The following is a 20,827-nucleotide window of genomic DNA, read 5'->3' on the forward strand; positions in this document are numbered from 1 at the left end:
CTCCAGTCCATCTCACTGTCAACTCCATTATTCATCCACAGTTGCACAAACCAAATTAACCCTATGCATCCATACCAAACGCCGGCCGATTTCTTTTCATTTCTTTATTGCACTAAAGGCAAGGTACAGACGTATTTGCTCAGTCCCTTTTCTCTCTCCCAAGCCTGGCAAACATTGTTTGGAATACCAATTGCTGGTTATTGGACGAGATTTAGACCCAGTCAGTGGTAATTAAATTATGCAATCCAAATTGGTTTATTGAAGGATATGATTAGCATATTAAAGGTGGGTATGGCATTGACTATTGATGCACTCCGATGGGGGATGAATCTCTCCCTCCTCTCTTTCTATCACTCTCTCCTCACTGTAATTAGCATGCCCTGTTTTAAACTGCATGAGATCTACATGTACATGTAGATGAGAGTTCTTTTATTCTATTTTATCTCTTTATTCATTCACTTCTGTCTTCTTTCTACATGCATACATATGCAAATGTTACCAGAAATCGTAAATAAAGCACAGAGTAAGAATCAATTCATTTATGATTTTCGTAGCATTACGGCACTTAATGGAAGGGGGGGGGGGGGGTATATTTGTTCCACACGGTCCTACAACATGAACATTAGAGAAGGGATTGAGGCATCAAGGGCTATTTTCTAAACATCATTATATGCTGCAGTTAATGGCCATCCCACTAAAATATGTTTTTATTCTAGCATGCTTTTCTATGAGAATATAAAAGATTTTCATTAAGTTACCGGAAAATATAATTATGATGGCTTTGTGAATAAAATGTTTTTGTTTTCTTTGTGCAGAAATGGCAAGATATCATCAAGGAAGTGCGGTTCATTCACAGAGTACGCAACGCAAACTGTATAGAATTCAAGGGATGCTATCTCAGAGAACACACAGCTTGGGTAAGTGTAACATTCCTTCCTTCCTTCCTTCACCCTTGAAGAGAAAGTGGAGTGTTGTGAAAGGACCTGTCTGGACCCTGTCTGGGCCCTGGAAGCTTTAATGAGGAACTTTGATTACATGTACTTGCATGTACAGTATAATCTGAGAATTAATTTGTACTGTGAGGTTTGGAAATAATCAAAATAAACATTAATTAACCCAGTCTTGCAGAACAGGACATGCGCTGCATATATTGGACTATATACACATGTGGCATGAGAGTTGGTCCAAACTTTTGATCTATTGTCATTTTTCAGATATGACGGCACAAAAAGAGTAATTATTTTCAGGGGACATTTCTACTATGATATTCTTACAAGCTGACATGAAAAGAATGACAAAGCTCACACATTATTTTCATCTTTTCCAGAAATCAACCAACCCTCTCTTTAACCAGAAGTAAACAAATAAAATATCTTTATCTATATGTATTGTAGCAGGTACATTGTATAAATGCAGTGTTTTTTTTCATTGATTTCTTCTTCACTACGAAACACAAATTGTACATGCACGTTGTACCTGCAAATACTCAAAACTCAGCTGCATTTCGGGTTGTATTCTGAATTTATCAGCTCGCCACGTGTGATTTAGAGTGCAAAAAACCTCCTGTGGTTCTGGAATAGATGGGCTATCCTTGAACTTAATTCCCAATTAAACAATCCACCCTTCCTGGTTTATTGGCTGGCAGATCCAACTTGGCTGGCATGTACATGTACACAAAGTAATAAATGTTTGTGTCTGTACAGCTAGTCGTTATCATTCAAAGTGAAGATCAAGTTCTTGTAAAGGGGAAAATAAATTTGTGAGATTTCTCATTTTATCTCAGTTTGTATGATAATAGTAGAGAAATGTCCCCTGAAAATGATTGAAAAGAAATAGCTAAAAAAGTTATGGAGAAAAAAAATTGGACCAAACATTTATGCCAAATGTGTGTGTACAGTGTACAGTTGTAGTCCCATATACCCATCTCTATGTGCAAAGCATTTGGCTTTCAGCATTTTGATTCTGAAACCTTACAGTATACATCAATTCTATTGTGAAACATGTACATAAAATTCAAGCTTTCCCAATTGGTTCTAAACAGTTTCTTTGGCGATGTAATAATGTGACCATTACCCAACTTTATCTTTAAATTTAAATTCTCTTGTTCAAAATGAGCTACATTGTACATGTACAGTATATCAACATATGTGTCGGCAGATATGCTGATTTTAAGAGCCAAAATTATTAATTGATGTTTCAGATTACACATGGTTGCCCTTTAAATATCTGTATTTCATGGGAAACTTTTAATTACAGTGTTTGTCTCTTGTTTGTCATATTTGGCCTCATTCAGTATGTGACTGACTTGTTAATTGGATGCCGGCCCAAATTCGACACAATGCTTGAAAAACAACATTGTTTTTTATTAGTTCACCAAGAAGCTTAAATGACGTAGTTATGTACAGGTTCATGCACAACACAAAAAGCCCTACAATTGAATGTCTTGTAGAAGAACTTCAGTTGTTCTTTTATAGAATATTTGAAATGTCACACTCCAGAATCAAACCTTGACACTGTTTAAGAGTACATGTACATGTACGTACATGTATCCAATACTTTGGACTAGAAATTAACATGTTCATTTGTCCAGGAAAAGCATTTGGCATGTTTCAGGCGAAAAATAGGTGTTAATAGAAAAGAGATGGATTTCGTTGTGATGACACTTCTTGATAACATTTCCCAGTAACCCATATCTATGTAAACTATATGTACTTGTATAACATGCAGTGTGCCTTATACAATCAACATTTATTTACAAGTCAAAATCTCATGGTCAACCCTTTATTTTTTTGACATACAGTGTACACACTGTGAAAGGTACACTGGCCAAATAGAATTTATGGTTAATACAGTACTTTAACAAGGTTATTTTCAAAACTGGTTCACCTCTCAATTGGTCTTGGCCTTCATTATGTTGACTTTTATTCAGGAATTAAAATAATATCTGACATTGATTTTGAAAAGTTGTCGGGCCAGGCCAGGGTGATAGTGTTTCATCGTTTATTTTTTCTGCTGGTATTATACAGGATATGTGAGATTTCATAAAATACGTTTCAACTTGTGGGTTCAAGAATAAGCTCCATCTCAGGCCAAATCAAATTTGTTCTTCAACCCACCTTAATTTGTTTAAGTTTTTCTTCAAAATAAAACAAACAAGAATCTTAGGACATCTAGAAAATTGGGTTAATAAATATCATTGGTATTTCAGCTTGTTTTGAGCCTCTGTAGAATGTAGTTTTTATTAAAATTGACTCAATAGCATTTGTTTTACAGAAAATATTAAAAATAAAAATAACATGGAAACCCCTCATTTTTGAAAGAAACTAGGAATTCAATTTAATTGGGCTTATGGTTGGAAAGCACATATGGGCAACCGTATAAATGAAATAATACTAAATTTATTCTTGATAAAAGAAAAAAAATAAAAGAAAATTGATGAAATTGGCCAGCTCCTGGTCATTATAATAATGTTTTCTTTTTCTTTTTTCCCTCTTTGTATGTTAAAATATTGAATAGTTGCTTCAATCTGAAACACTGGCAATAAAATAAATTGTTTTTATGAGATTACTGAGCACTTGAAGTAACCACAATTGAGGTCATTCCTATAAAACACAATGTTCATTAAAGGTACAGTGCATGTGTATACATGTATGTAGGGAGGTTTTTAATGAGACTACTTCTTACACATTCACATTTACATGTATTTCCCTGAATAATGTGAGCTGCTTCTAAGCTTGGATAAATCGGTGGTTGACATAAGCCTGGTTCATAAAGTCAATGAGGAAATGACTTCTAGAAATGTGCAATCCTGGATTTCATACATACATACGTACAATGTGTACACCTGTAAGGCTGTTGATAGCAGCGTAATAGTTGTGAAATGGCTCAACCAGTCAATGACAATAGTTGTCATTGAGTAAGAAAGGAACGGTGTCCTCACCATAGGATTATGGTAGATTATGACTATATTTAGGTCTATCATTGCTATTGAATTTCATTGTGTCTTGTGATGTCATAAATAATGCACATACATGTACGGGTAGCTGTATGTAGGTCTACAGGTTTTTAAATGTGTCTGTTCATAAACAGGACAATTGTTGTGTGCAGTGCGTACATACAGTACAAACAATGTATACTGTACATGTACCTGTATACATGTACATGTACAAGCTATTTGAAAAAAAATACCCCTGTGTGAACTTTTTGTTTAAGGTCTGTCAAAGCAATTGTATTTTTTGGGTGTCATGTGATGATGTCATTAATGCATTATCATAACAAAATATGTACATGTATACACCCTGTATGTACATACATTGTAGGTCTGTGTATTCAAATACTGTATGTCAGTTCATAAACAATGTTTATTTTGTGCGCTGTACCATGATAAAATTTCACCCCCTCTGGGATCTCTTCATATCCCCCTAAAAGGGGAAAATCAATATCTACAAAGAAAATAGTTATGTTTTGATCGTACTTCTCTTTTTAGGCTTCTGAGATTTAGAGTCACAAAATACCATTCTGAAGGAAAATAGTTGAGCATTATTCAAGCATATCATGATCAGGGACATGGATTAGCCCTCATGTACATACGGTACATGTACATGTACATTGATTCCGTACCACAATCATTTTCTTATCTTTTCTCTCGACAATGAAATCAAGTGAGTTATCATTTTTGTATCTGTACCTGTACACTGTACATGCATGTATCCCTTACAATGCAGCTAGGTGGTATGCATGTAAAGACCTTGTCAAATACATTTATCCACCATTACCGGCATTAATCACAATACATTCAGCACAAACCAGACAGTTTACAAGCGGACATGGTGTTGATGGGGTGAAGTCCTGGCTATTATTTACCGGTTAAAAGTCAGTAACTGTTATAGGATATCCTTCTTTCCTGTACATCTGCAAACCTACTCAAGCCCAACGTCCTCTAACGCTATCTCCATTCAGACCACGCCCTGCTTCCTCCTTTCTAAATATTGTCCTGACGAAAGTCGAGAGGAAATTTACATGTTGTACATGTACCTGTAATGCCTCATGTAGTGTGTCAAATAAATGTGACAGAAACAAGGAAGAAATACATGTACATATCCCCATGATTGACAGAAACATCAGTGGTATGCAGGACTTGCACATGTTTAGTACGTCTTACCCTTCTTTCAGACAAGGACATTTTTTTTTAATACATGTCTATAGTCTGTTTCATATCGTCCCTATTATCACGAAATGACGGTAGTGAGGAAAATCGCATACAATTTGCGTGCGGATTTCCTCACTCCCGTCACTTCGTGAAAACAGGAACGATATATGTCATTATATTTTGTGTGTGCAAATTTTACATTGTCTAAACATTACCAACAAAATTTAGCGTAACAAAACATATTCACTGTAGCTTTTGTGGTAGATTTTGCCATATATGCCCTCATGGTGACCATAACGGTAGGAATACTCCCCAGGGAGTGGAAATGGTGCACATTGTGTGGGAATGAGTCAAATGACCGGAGATTTGAGCATCATTTTGAATGAAAGTATGAAATACAGAAGCAAAGTAAACTTGTCTAGAGTTTAGTCCTCTTCTTTGTCATCTGTTCAGAGCCAGAGGGATATTTACTATGTGTTAAATATTTGAGTTTACAGGTAATGCTCTTCTGGCTCCACACAGACAGTGTCTTCTCACCTTCAAAAAAAATAAATTATATATTTGTTATTTCTTGTCTGTTTTAGCTTGCCATGGAGTATTGTCTTGGATCCGCGTCAGATGTTTTAGATGGTAAGTATCAATAGTACCAAAATTCATTCAGTTTTTAAACTTTTCCATTTTAAACCATTGAAAATTGCTATTATACTAGGCAAAAAATTTAAAATAAAGGGAATAGTGCAATGCTCTCAGTATGGATTTTTTTTGGTATCATGATCATTCCTGAAAGAAATTTATCTACACTTTCTACATTGCAATTCAGTGGGGGGGGGGGGGGGGGGGGAATAACCTAAAATCAGATGAAATTTATAGACTCACTTATTTTGTGACTTTTCTAAAATAAGGTTTTACAAAACGAAGTACATTTACATACGGTACATGTACATGTGTGTATGTTGCAGATAGAAGTTTATGGACATGAGTCTATTCATAAATCAGTTGATTTATGCCCCCTTTGTGATGTATAATGAGGTTGACTGAGTACATAAACTAAAGAAACAAATAATACATTGATTATTATGTTTTAACTTCCTCTTAATGTGGGGGGAGGGGGGGGGGACCAATCCTTGTCTCAATTGATTAAAGCCTAGCCTGCACAGGGAGGTTGAATCATTGTTAGAGGGCATGCGGCTGAGGAATTTTGTATTTCTGGGAAAAGGGGTTTTAGTTGTGCTCTCTCCGCAGTGACTCAGCTGTCATTATTAACCACATGGGCATGTACAGTGTATCCTCTGATGAGCCAGTCATTAAATCAATCTGAATTTCATATTTCACAATTAACCAGATATAGAGATCTGATGGGTAAATTATTTTTGGTGTGGCAGGAGAAATCATAAGAGAGTACACTAAAGATGTGATGATGTCATAGATGGGCAATTCCACGGTAACGGAAGGACACTCAGACAAGATTTTTGAACTTCAGGTTCATACTAAAAGAAATGTTTTATTAGTATGTATTAAACTATGGGGAACAAAATGTGTTTCAGTCAAGTGGAAAGCTTCATCAACTTCACAAAGTTTGGATAAACACTAATTAACTGGAAAAACCATGTCCATTTTTATGTCCTTCCGTTACCGAGATAATTAATATGCACATTCTTAAACTACTTAACTATAATGACAATTTTTTGGGGGAGAATTAAAGGCACTTATATAGGTATTATATCTGTACTGTTTCACATCTTATACTAATAAAACAGTTCTTTTAGTATGAACCTGAAGTTCAAAAATCTTGTCTGAGTGTCCTTCCGTTACCGTGGAATTGCCCAGATGTATTTGACATTATGTTTTAGGCATCATAGTCAAATCTGCTTTTCATCTCTGTGACATACACTGTACATAAATTTATAATCCATTCCATGATAAAAATATTTTCACTATTTTGGTTATAAAAATTAATAAGTGATTGATTTGAAATAGTATTATTTACAAGTGCATGTGCATCTTTTACTTATTCATGTACATGGTATGCATATACATTGTATTGTCTGTTCTAATGCCAGGTTTCTTGTGAATGTTAACTACCTTTAAATTGTTTATCGGTAGATAAATATGTACACTCTAAAAAATAGGGGAGGGGGAGGGCTCCATCATATGTTTCCCAATACAAATCGTAAAATACATTTATAGATCTATAGTTGTATGAAGCTTTATGAATGATATTGCAATATTCATGTTTTTTAGGAATATTTTAAGAGGGATAAATATTTTCTCTTGCTTTTGCCGTTCATACCACTTAAAATGAATTTTCCCTCTTTGTCCCCAAAACAACAGGTTAACTCGTACCTTTAAGCTGTTAACAATAACACATGAATTTCCTGTATCAGGCATACCTTATCATACTAATGCACATAGCATGCTTTTATTGACTTTTCAGAGGCCATACTTCGAACTTGTGGTTTCAATTTACACAAGATGATTTGTTTACATTCTGCGCTTATGAAATGTTTGTAAAACTGTGTGTGAATGCAGACCTAGAAATCAGGGTTTCTCAAACAGAAAGTGATAAGCGTAGCACTTACTGATTAATTTGCTTGATATCGTCAGTATTCTGGGCATCTTGCATTTCCAATTGCTTCTTGCTTATACATGACTCTAAATTATGTATTGTTATTTTTGAGGTCATTTATGGGACATGAATGATGACAAATGATATGAAGAATGTGGTCATATTAACATTTTATACATTGTACATGTACACAGTTACAGTATATCCTTGCCTTTGAAGGCTGCCTCGCTATTTTTCTGAATGCGTTAAAAATAACTCAAATTTTAAGGTTATGTTTAATACATGTCCAAAATATAATATTTCTCTCAAAACGCATATTTATATAGTTTCATATCTTTTTTTGGTTAGTAAAGAGCTGCATATTTATTGCAACAAAAATTAAATTGTCTCTGTATGTGCTTGAATTTACAAATCAACCTTTTTCACTTTGTGGTTGAATTGTTAAACAATACTATTTTCACAAATGTTGTATACCTTTGCAAGCCAGAATCCGATGACCGGGGTAATAATGTAAATCGTTTAGATACTCGGAAATTGCCAATGTATTAAGCGCTATATAAGCAAAAATATCATTATTATTATTTGATCACTTTGTTGGTGTGTTACTTTTGTCTTCTGACAAAACAATAGATTACCACATTTCATTTGATTAGAAAAGAGATGAAAGATAAATCTGTTTTGTGACAACCTACTACTTGTGTGTGCGGAGTGTTCTCATTCTTATCGTACATGTATCTTGACTTTCTACATCCGCAGTACATAAGAAACCTTTACAAGAGGACGAAATAGCGGCAGTGTGTGAGGGCGCTCTACAGGGTCTAGAATACCTTCACAACTACGAGACGATACACAGAGACATCAAAGCTGCCAACATTCTACTCACAGAGCATGGGACTGTTAAATTAGGTGAGTAAAGCCTCGTTCAGATATAACGCTGTAACCCGTAGCTTTAAATACTAAATATGATGACGTAAGTGTAATAAGCATCACATTTCTATATCTTATAACACAGAGCTGGGTGAATATGAATGGGACCTTTGTTATACGCAGTTGCCATTCACGTTTAGCGCTGCTTATCTGAACAAGCCCTAAAGGGTCGTTCACATGTGCTGCAGTAAACCATGGTTAGTTTTGGGGTACTACATGAATAGCAAGTGGGGATGAACAAAGGAAATAATGCATACTCACTTACCTATGTGTTTAAAGATACAAACATGTGCAGTGTATACTACGCTTATGTTATATATAAAAAAAATTACCATGTTTTACTGTATTGTATGTAATTTTGGTACTTTGAAAGCTAATGTGTGCATGAAATCAGTGCAAGTTGTTCAGATCCACAAAAGTTTTATTCTGTGGAAAATTGGACTCACAACTGACGTGACACTGAATCCACCAAATTTTTTCCCCCAAAAGGCTATTGGTCACAATCTAATAAAACGCCATTTTGCTTCTAAAATATCATGTGTCATTGATCTCATCATAGAATCCTTTATTATAACTAATTTTTTTTATCTGTCTTTTGGTGTTTGTTGATTTCCTCTCAGTTATGTTCATTTCATTTTTGTTTGATATCTGCCTTTCACTTTTGTTTGTTTTATGTACTGTACATGTATTAATGTCAAATAATCTTCTATTGAAAATAGAAATTCAATTATTTTAATTTCTGTTATTTTTTCCCTTCCAGGTGACTTTGGTTCAGCTTCATTAGTAAATCCAGCCAACTCATTCGTAGGAACTCCATTTTGGTGAGTATCATCTGCATTTTCCCAAAGATACAGCCTTCTTTTTTTTTTCTTTTTTTCAAGAGAAACATTTTAGCTCCCATACAGTGATTCCTCTTTTATTTAATTTCCATGAAATAATTGAACATGTATACAAAAAAACAAAGAAATTGTAATATGTAATAGACCTTAATAAAGTGCTTGATTGTATCAACTGTAATAACAAACGACATTGTGCTAGCTAAAATTTGGATGAAATTTTTGGGTACTCTTACTCTTTAGAACATGAGAAGTGATATCAGATTAAGCACTAGAGGAATAGAAAAATAAAATCCTACGTAACTTTCAGTAATAATAACAATGATTATAATTCTGGACTTGAATGGCGCACAAATTTTTCTGAAAGAGGCATCATTGGTGCACAGTTAATCTCAAGTCAAAGCTGAGTCGTGCAGACATACAGGTACATTTCCCCATCACATAATAACAATAACAATTATAATTTTTTTGTTCTTCCAACAGGATGGCTCCTGAAGTAATACTTGCCATGGATGAGGGGCAGTATGATGGCAAGGTGGATGTTTGGTCACTAGGAATCACATGTATCGAATTAGGTCAGTCACCTCCATCTTCTTTTATTTTACAACCTTAACTTTTAGTTTGTCAGTTATTTGGTAAAGTAGTCAAAGATAAATTTGATGCAAAAATTAGGATATTTTAAAATTTCTTTTCATCTTTATTGCACAGCATACGGATATATGGTAATAGTGATGAAAATGAGATATAAGTCATGAAATCAAGTTTAAATTTTTTTATTTTTTTAGATTTGATACATTTTTGTTAATTTATAATTATAGGTATAACTTAAAACATCATGATGTATTTTGTACAGTTATATAAATTTTTTAATCAGTTAATGTGTACAAATTACCCCATAAAGAAGGAATCAATTATTAAGTGAATAAATAATGATGATATTAATGATCATTATGTACAGTTTTGTTTTGAGAAATAGACCTCTATTTCGGTAGATTAAAAACGAAACAAAAGTTATAGATGTCTTCTGAATCTGTGGCTTATCAGACAATTGTGTTATTAAAAAATTGTACTGGATTCTTTGTTTTGATGATAATTTTATATGTTGTTTTCTCATAATGTTTTCATTGATCTTTCTCATCATTACTAAATAACATGACAGCTGAAAGAAAACCACCGTTATTTAACATGAATGCCATGAGTGCCCTGTATCACATCGCCCAGAACGACCCTCCATCGTTATCAACGTCTGGCTGGAACCAGTGCTTCCATGACTTCATCAAGGCTTGCCTGGCCAAGGAGCCCGACAGCCGCCCCAGTGCAAGACACTTATTACAGGTACGTTTGTTTGCAATGTCAGCCAGTTATCTATATCTGTATCCTTATGGTTTGGTCAGCAATATGTCCTCTTCAGACACATTTTTAGCTTTAAATGTTTCCAGGGATGGGCTATTAACAGTTGAAGAGGGAAGGTTGTTCCAGTCCCTGACAGTATTTACAAAGAAGGAGTCCTGGAATACCCTGCCCCTTTGCCTGATCTGGAGCAAACTTCATAAATAGTCCATGCACTTGGGCAGATAAGAGTAATTTGTACCAAATTGTAAACCATCACTGTTACACAGGGGGAAGTATTCCTTCCAAGAGGGAAAACAAAATGTGTTCATAAAGCATCTTTATCACTTTGGCATCAATTATTATAAAAATTCAGAAAGTTGGGCTTCTCCATGTTTTATTTCCCTAAAAATTGTAATGCTTGTTGTAATGATTGGCTATAAAGGAGAATGAAACTTGATAAAATATCTGATAATCTTATTCAAAATTAGATTATCAGCTAATGTTTGTTGGGTTTCACTTTCCTTTGAATAGAACCCACCCATCAAATACAGTCAAACCTGCTTTAATGACCCCCTGTCCACAAAGACCACATTTTTTGTTTCCCTTGGGTGGTTTTTCATTGAAATATGTATTAAAGGAACCTGTCTACAAAGGCCACCTTTCTTTTCGCCCTTGGGTTGTCTTTATAGACAGGTTTTACTGTATCATATTATCATTCCCCCATTTCTTTCTGTAGCTTGAATTTGTAACGAGGGACAGGCCGAACAACACACTGATTGACCTGATAGAGAAGACCAGGAAGGTGGTACGAGGGATGGATAACAAGAACGTTGGTAGGATAGCCCAGCTCTTCAAAGGTAACTCCAACAGACCAAACGATGACCAGGAGGCTAGCACAGATGATGTAAGCAGACACACCCACCCATCCTACCTATTTCTCTCAATACTGTTTCACAAAGATCCTAAGTTGAACCTATTTCTAAGTTGAACTTAACAGTTATGGAAAGCCTTTTGCATCTTTGAAAATATTTTGTAAAAGTTTTTTAAAATGCATAAAATGTTGATTCAAATCATTCATATTTTCTATTATCAAGGAGATTTCATGTTCTTGATGTGGAATTTTTGAAAAATCTAAAATATTTGAATTTTTGCTTTCGAATATATTTAATTTCAAGGCTACAAATGGCTCTCCATAATGTTTAAGTCCAACTTAGAATCTTTGTGAAACACCCCCTGTAATACTAGAGAATTTTGTCACATGAAATTTTCATGATTTGTAATTGACAACAAATTTCACAGCAAGAAACTCTTTCGTGAATTGCGAAAAAATCAGGTTATATCAGTTACGATTCATTCATTATGTGGAATATAAATCAGGAATCAGAATTAATTGAGCATTTCAAAAATGTGTCATGCATGTGGATGTTTCTAGTTTTTATCTATGAATCTTCTTAATGATCCAAGTCGTAGTATGATAGGGCAAATATGATGTTTTTTGCCCCGTAAGGTCCCATACATTATCCTTATCAAGATACTTTGATGAAATTTCCTTTAAAAAAACAAATGACAAAGGGGAATCTGGTTGGATTAAAAGAAGCCAATGGAAGGAATTTGCTCCATGCCTTCTTATATACACAAAGACAACTTTAAGTTGGACTTAACTATGGCAGGCCGTTCACGCCACTAGTTGCTCTCACCATTGGTCTCTCAATTATGATCTTTAGATAACATTTTTTCCTACAATAATGAACTATCAAAAAATGTAAATCCTGTAGATTTGTGACCACGATTGGTACGTCCCTCGGGAAACTGATGCCAGTAAATGATGAGAGAAAATAGTGGCATGAATGGCCTGCCACAGTTAATTCCGACTTAAAGTCGATCTTAGTCTTTGTGAAACACTCCCCTCCAATATAACAAATTCATAACTCATCATAGCAATAAATAGATGGGACATCCTTTGTCCAGGGGGTAGTTTTTCAGGGGGTAGGTGTTCTAGAATGTTATACTTATCTGTAAAGCGCTTTAGAGGGCCTGCGGTCCTGAAAAGCACTATATAAGAACGAGCTATTATTATTATTATTATTATTATTCAATGACTCGTGACATCTCTATCCATGCAGCAGCCGTCCGGGGATTCGTTTGACCCCAGCGAGCCCACCGACAGCATGAGCAGCATCAACGACCGCAGCGAGAACAGCAGTGAGTCGGGAAGCGTCAACAGTATTCAACCTCCCAGCGACGGCAGTGCTGAAAACTCACAGATGCGCAATGAGAGGGTGAGAACAAGAGAGAGAAAATGCCGGTTTACGTTGACGATAAATCTTTATTTTTGTAGTCGCATCATGTTGAGGTATTCCAAGGTTATTGGGGAAGTCTGTCGATTGTGCTAAGCTGAAAGGCCTGGGAAAATGTTCCTTGAGGGATGTTTTAATGAAAGAAAGTGCACTTTGTGGTAATAAATTGGTCTCATAATGAAACCATAAAGAACAAAAAACAAAACAATTTTGTTCCTACAAATCAAAGTCATTTTGATCAAAGGTGCATATTTATCCTAAGGGAACACCTTTGGGAAATTCTTAGGGTGTAAATGAATCGCCTTGATAAAATTGTAGGTGCAAATTTCAGGAACGACGGAATGCATTTGAATGCTTTCGTGTTAATAGAGTTGCATAACACGGCATGATTTTGGCCAAAAGATGGTTTGATAATCTTGGAATGCCTCTCGATCAGTCAGATCCCATTTCTTGTATTATTTTAATACAAATCAACATTTCGAAGGCACAGAATGCTTGTTCTGATGGAAAGCTTTATTCATCATTTTCTTCTTGTGGACTAAATTTTTTCTTTCAGCCATGTATGAATTAACATCCCTTACATTCAAACCTCCGGAATGCCCCCCCCCCCCCTCTCCTGTTCTTTTCTCATTTTCATGTCATGCCCCTATTCCTGTTTCTCATTTGTTCATTATGTGACAGACTGTCATGCATGCCATATGATTTGTGACTTCAACCCTTTCCTTATTCCTTAACAAAATTGAGGAGAAATACTTTACAGACTCTGCCTTTCTTTCCTTTTACAACAATATTTTGAATAAATGGTATTGTATTGGCAGTGAGATCTGCAGTGAAATGAAAGCTGTTATCTTTAAAGAATAGTCAAATTGTGAAAAAAGCTGCTTGAGTTTTCTTGTATTTATGCCACCAACTTCGTCTATCGTGTAGAAAAGGATGTTGTTACAGAGAAAACAGACAAAGCTCGCTTAACCTAGTGTGTCACTTTGCAAAACATTCTGGAATATTATGTTTTTGTGGTGTGCAACGCATGTTGGCTAGGATTGCAGTGGCTCCCTCTCTGTTGATTGATTGAAAGTTTTTGATTTTTAGCATTGAACAAATTTTTAGAGCATGTCAGAACGTGGCTAATTTTTGATATCAGCTTGCCTGAAACTTTACCATTCGTGTTTTCTAAGCAGATTTAAACGTATGCTTAACAGTCCTGTTTAAGGGTCCCTCCACACATGGCTACATGCAATACTGTTTAACACTTACCATTCATTCCACATTTGTTTTAAAACTTAACTCTTCATTGTCATTCCTATTATTATTTACAACATGCTCCTTTCAGCAAGTCTTCATTTTATCCTTCATACCCAGTCTGATTTGGTCATCAAAATAAGTTAATGTGATTTTTTTTCCTCCAATCTGTTCATGACATAAAATTCTAATATATACTTAATCATTCATGTCTTTTTTTTTTTTTGCTCTCAGATATTGAATTTCAGAAGCGTTAATGTTTCAAGCGAATCTGTTGCAAATTATTTTGTTATCAAAATGTAATACTTTAATGGAACAAAATCAATTTTAATTACACAATACTCCTTTATCAAACAGTTATAGAAGGGATTTATTGGACACACGTACAAAGTATATAAAAGTAAAGTAACTGTTTAGAATATCTTTTAAAATTTAAAGTTATATAGAGTATTATGATAGTTGTTTATAAGCCGCAACAATGTGCTAGCGTAAGAAAGGCTATTTTCTCAACTCTAATTGCCTTTTAATGTATTAGATTACTTGATATTTGTAATTACAGATCTTTTGTTGCATACTAACCAAACTCCTCTTTAAGAAGCTCTGTGAAGTAACATCTCTTCTTGCTTGTCACCATTTGCTCTCTTCCTCCTCCTCCTCCTCCTTTGTCCTTGTCTTTTTGTGTCATTGCCACACGATACCATCAAACTTGCCCATACCACCGACCTTCAAAAACCACACCTTCAATATTGCAATACCCCACCCCCCACTCTTGACATCTTTGTGTGGCACATTGAACCCGACCACCCAGAGGGTAAGGCATCCCTCGGTACCGGAGGGCAGGGAGGCGCTGGCCATGGGCGTGTCCCCGTGCCCCTCCCTGGACAGCATGGTCTCCATCTCGTCCTTCTGCTCGTCTCTGGGTTCCATCTCCTACGCCGAACGCGAGGCCTTCCTCGCCGCTTCGGGTTCGGTCCGGCTACGGGTGCGGGAGAAGCGTAAGGTACAGACCTTGTCCATCTTGGATCCTTTGTCTTGGTGTTCGGTATGTTGGCTATCCTCCCCTCCTAAAAAAAGAACAACCAAAGGAAAACAAAATGAATGAAAAATGCTCACACACACCAATTTATTTTGAAATGGAAAAAAGATATCTTAGCCGCATCACTGGCAATTTGGATGGCCCCTTCGTGGTTCCATGGCAATTGTGATTTTGTTGTTTAGTTCTCAAGTTTGATATGCGTTTCTCAATGCTGCATGAAGTCTTTTGCATGAGCAGTACTTATGATCGTGCTAGTTAGTGTCTTAGCAGAGAAGCAACAAACCAAATAAAATGCACAGCACGTAATGTTTTTAGAAATTGATATCTCCCACAAATAAGACAGATCTGCAGAAATAGAATTTGGTTGAACAACACACATGTGGGAACATGAATTTCTTTTGAAACTGTGTTAAACTTGGGGTCAACTAGTGATGTAGAATTGGTTAGGTATCACAGTTACTGTAAGTTAGCTTTAAAAAAACTCTTAATGCACAATCTATTATTTTGTTGTAGTTGAAGTTTGTTTTATTCAAATCCAGCAAGGACCATAATCATTAAGAATGAGAAAACAATGCTAGTTTGTAATCTTTAAGAAAATGTTAGATTATCAATATTTATTTGAATTGGGCTGTAGTATATAAAAAGCCAGTCAGACATGGTATAGAAATAAAGTCATATTTTATAGGGTCACTTTGAAGTTAACCCATTGCTAACAGGAACTTGGTGGCTCTTGTATTAAGTTTAAGGGAATGAGAGAATTCAGTATTCAATCAATTGGCAGAATTTTCCTTGAGTAGCACTGTACTCTTTCCAGAGTTAATAAGGGTTAAAGTATCGTCAGACCATGTCTACTTTGTTTACTTCAGTCATTTTGAAAGAAATTTGTTTAGTTGATATTTTGTTTGCTGTGAACCTTTCTCGGATTCAGATACTTAAAAGTGGGCACAAGAGAAATAGGAAATGGCGCTTATTGTTTTTGGTTTCTCTAAGTAACATTGACTATAGCTTGGCATGCTGCATTTGTATGCTGAGCCGATTGAACGAGAAAAAAATCCCAAAGAATTATTCAAATGATTTTTGTTAAAGAGCATTTTATTTTGCATTGCTCCCAGTTTGATTTGTGAGACAACCAGAAGAGAATGCAATGCATGACGTAGATTTGTTTGTCAAGGTTAGAAAGTCAGAACGCCTCATGATTGTTGTCTTACGTTTGGAAGATCATCGTCTTTGCTGCATGAAGAGCCTAAATGTTCCCTGGCAGTGGATGGATGAGTGTTATTGTTATTATAGATGTGTAAAAGGGATGCATTTTTGGCTTTGTTGTTTTATTGCAAGGAGTGTTTAAAATATAACACCTATTGAGACATTTTTGTGTACTTGTACAAGCCACTGCTCATTCTGTTATGTCGCTGCAGTGTTTCAAAGCTGTTGTCGTATTATTTGAACCTATTGCCAGACTTGATGTTTTTGTCTGGAACCTTCATTCCAATGCTCATTAAGATGTCTTGAATGTCATTGCAATGCTGCAAGGCTTTGATTTCATACTTAGAACTTCTCATTAGCTCCCAGATAAAAAATCTTTTTCAAACCTGTGAAATTAATGTGATCACTCTGACATTTCATTTTTTCTATTTTTTAAACTATCATTATTTCATGCTTTAAAAAATTCCTGTCTTCTAATTTAGATATTATCACTGCATTGTTCAAATGCTTCTGATTTTGTTATTGGGTACTATCTACATGTACTTAATTATTCTTTCATGATCACTACATTAGTTCACTGCTTTACATTTTATTTCATGAATATGACCAGCTTGTGGTTAAATTGTTCTCATTCTGTTCCTTATCTTTGCATTGGTTTCATTTATAACCTCATTTTTCTGGAACCTTTGGTTTCAACATCTTTCAACATCTTAATTTTGAGATATTTTTTGTATTTCCATTCTTCAATTCTTCGTTTTTGATGTTTTAAAGAAGATCCGCTGGCTTTCTTTTATTTGTCAAACTCCCTCTTGATATTATGATATTGATGTTGCACTATTACAATGCAGCATAGCAAAATCATGGTATATCATGTTGTTCGCTACATTATATTATTTTCTCTTCTGTTAACATATCTTTATTTTATCTCACAGTACTAAACCAAGTAAAAGTACATGCACATTTTTGCCATCTATAGTGATATATATATACCTGCTTCAATGCTCAAAGTATTTACGTTTCACACACCATGTAATTTTAACGCTAACACATAACCCTCTGCCTTTATTCTTCCCCCCTCACAGCTAGCCATCGTTGTCAGAGCAATTTTCACCAATGCATTCTGCTGTATTTGTATTGTTTTATATTCTTTTCATATCTTGCCTGCTAGACATGTATCAGGCTGTATTATGTCCAACGCATTGTAATTGTTCATGTCATTATGCACCTGTAAATCTTCAATGTATTAAACTATCTACAGTAAGGAAGGTTGTACAGCACTTGTTTCTGCAACTATCGCTCTGTGTCAATTTCCCACACCAACCAAATTCTTAACTTCAACGCTGGACCCGGCACAATTTCTCCCCCTAACCCCTTCCCTTAACCTAATGTAAAACCCAATTTTAACCCTAATCCCTATACTTTTTGTGAAATAAAGCCTGGAGCAATTGTCGAAGAAGCAAATGTCAGGACACCAGTTGGAATGTAACATGTAGCACAGATCTAGAAGTACACTGAATGGATCTTTTTCTAGTGATAACACCCCCCTTCCCTCCTCTCTCTTTCTATAAATGCTCCCTCCATCAGGTCCAGTTGATAAAGTAAACTCAGGGTACCTAATTAGTTGAGACCTGTGAAACTATCTTCTCTTATTTCTCCATTGGCTATTAAAACTTGGAACAAAGTGCAATGCAAGGGAATGATCTGTGCATAAGTAGATTAGAAAACCCTCAAGCATCATGCTTTTATCTGTGCTGTTAAAGCAGTGTTGGTCATGGTTTTGAATTTGGTGAGAAGAACTTCCCCAGTGCCTCTAGGTACAGTCTAATGCCATATGACTTAGAAAAGGCATTATGCATGTGTTGAGATCCTCTTCAAGCCCTTTACACCACGATATGGTTCCAACGGTGATGCATGAGTTGGCTTCAAGTTCAAGCGTATCTTTCTTTGTGTTACTTGTAGTTGCCGAGTGACAGCTTTAACTTCAGTGCGAGCTTGACGTCTGAGACGACACCGGAGAACCCGTTCACGAGGGACGACAGCTATCGTGAGAACTTCAAGACCATCAGGCCCACATCGGTCGTCACCAGACAGATGAAGGAACATGAGAACGAACAGAGGCAACAATTTTCAGGTATGAAATCTTGTATTCTTGGTGTAACAATCATAGTGTATTATTCATATAGATGAGTGTTTTATATGTGAATCAGATAATGCCTGGTGATTGTATTTATGTAACAGTAATATCAGTCACTAAGAGAGTTTACTCTTTTGTTCTTGAAAAAAGTTAGAAATATAATTACTGAATGCAATGATAATGACAAATGTGAAGAGCTAGGAAATTGCAACTACTTTGGAGGCTGAAAACATTCCTGTAATCCTGATCTAAATGTAGTATGGTTATTTTTCTGAATTTATATTTTAATCCTGATCCTGATGCAATTCAAAAAGGAAAATTGAAGTGGAAAGGTGATATACAATGTGTGATCAGGATTTAGAATTACATAGATATCCTTTGGATTTAAAGTCATAGTACAACATGTATAATATTTTATGGCAAGCACAATTCATTATCTTAGCATTATGTGAAAACAGTTTGTCCCTATTAGATGATAATCCCTCTATCCTTGCTCAAATCTTTTGAGCCTGACTGTAAATACAGGAGATAATGATGATAATGATTCCATTGCCCATCTCGTTGCCTAGGTTACAAGAGGATGAGGAGGCAGCATCAGAAACAGATCCAGCAGCTGGAGACGAAGCTCAAACAAGAGATGGATGAACTGAGAGATAAACTAGATAAAGAATTCAACCAGTGTGTGCAAGCTAATGTCAAAGAACTTGATAAACTCTTAGGAAGGCATACAACAGATCTGGAGAAAAAGGTATGGAATTTAGCTTTCTCTTGTATATAAGATCTTGCTCTGTGCATGGTTACTGGTTGATTGGGGGTACTGAATTGAGGAATCAACTTGATAAAGAAATCAACTGGGGCCCATTTTACAAAACTTGTCATCAGTGACAAATGACAGTCTTTGTTATAAGCTACTGAAATCCTTGCTTCTGATTGGTTATCAGCAGATTTGTCACTGATTTTTGTCATTTGTCATTGAAAAAAAGGCTTTGTGAAACGGGTTCCTGGTGTTGTCATGCTAACATCAAAGAACTAAACAAGCTCGTAGTAAATCGTGCTACAGATCTCAAGAAAAAAGTTAATATGTTTTTATTGGTTAATTGAGATAGATGAGCAGAGAAGTAAAATGGATAGAGAATTAGACCATGGAGATTTTTTGTGCTAAGCTGTGCGCTATATAAGGCATTCATCAAGTTCCTGGAATGTTTTGGATTCTTCTGTCTGCAGTATAGGTATACTCTGTGTGATTCATGTTTAACTCACTATGCTGGAATCCCAACATTTTGTTGAGGATCTACTTCATATTATTTATTGAGGAATATAATTCAGAAGAATAAAGAAGAACAAGTCGTTTAGGTTAAAGATCCAATGATATGCCACATAGAATACTGTACATGTGAAATGTTAAAGCATGTCATCATAGAAATACAAGTGTTCATATTGGTATTGGTAAACGCAATGTTCAGTAGGACATCGAAGGAAACTTCATAATCTGATTAAAAAATAAAAAGATGACTAGCATACTTACCTTTTCCAACTTTCCAGTATTGGAAAAGAAAGTGAACATTCTGATTTAGATGTGCTGGTGAACTTTAATTGTAAATTCATAAAATGCAGTAGAAATTGGGTCAGCTTTCAATATTTTTTTCTTGTATTGGTTGTTGTCTTGCAGGAGAAAGCAGCTGCCACTGAGGAGAAGAAACTCCTGAAGACAATCACATCCCAGAACGAATCTGAACTGAAAGCCTTCCAGCTCAAACAGAAGAAAGACTACAAACATAACAAGGAACAAATGAGAAAAGTAAGATCTTTCAAATCATTTGAAGTAATTGTGAATTCTGTAAAACAGTGCGCATTCGAGAAGCATACTCGCTAGAGTTCCCAATGTGCATTGTGTTACAATTCGCCTATGAGACTTGAAAGGTTACCAATTAAAGGCATTGTTTAACAATGTTTCCAGTTGTACAAATCTGAGATGCATGGCCCTACGTGTTATCAGTGTGTGTGATATGGTGTAATATTGAAGCCCTAAAAAAAATTACACTTCAAAATGATCATGAAGTGCCTCAAAAAAGTAAAAATCTTTGAGTACCCGGTTTTACCATACTCAT

General features: G+C 35.5%; 1 protein-coding gene across 1 annotated transcript in view; it reads left to right on the forward strand.

Annotated features, from left to right (window-relative positions):
- The window catches only part of LOC594202 (serine/threonine-protein kinase TAO1), a 45,876-nt gene that overhangs the window by 16,720 nt on the left and 8,329 nt on the right, over positions 1–20,827 (forward strand). The window contains exons 4-14 of the mRNA XM_030991569.1: positions 816–917; positions 5,734–5,779; positions 8,472–8,621; positions 9,403–9,463; positions 9,962–10,053; positions 10,638–10,813; positions 11,547–11,714; positions 12,934–13,089; positions 18,545–18,716; positions 19,289–19,467; positions 20,389–20,517. Coding sequence (XP_030847429.1) covers positions 816–917; positions 5,734–5,779; positions 8,472–8,621; positions 9,403–9,463; positions 9,962–10,053; positions 10,638–10,813; positions 11,547–11,714; positions 12,934–13,089; positions 18,545–18,716; positions 19,289–19,467; positions 20,389–20,517 — 1,431 coding nt within the window. The remainder of the gene's footprint in view (positions 1–815; positions 918–5,733; positions 5,780–8,471; positions 8,622–9,402; positions 9,464–9,961; positions 10,054–10,637; positions 10,814–11,546; positions 11,715–12,933; positions 13,090–18,544; positions 18,717–19,288; positions 19,468–20,388; positions 20,518–20,827) is intronic.

This window comes from Strongylocentrotus purpuratus, unplaced genomic scaffold (genome assembly GCF_000002235.5).
Source record: "Strongylocentrotus purpuratus isolate Spur 01 unplaced genomic scaffold, Spur_5.0 spur5_scaffold_2, whole genome shotgun sequence".
NCBI lineage: Eukaryota > Metazoa > Echinodermata > Echinoidea > Camarodonta > Strongylocentrotidae > Strongylocentrotus > Strongylocentrotus purpuratus.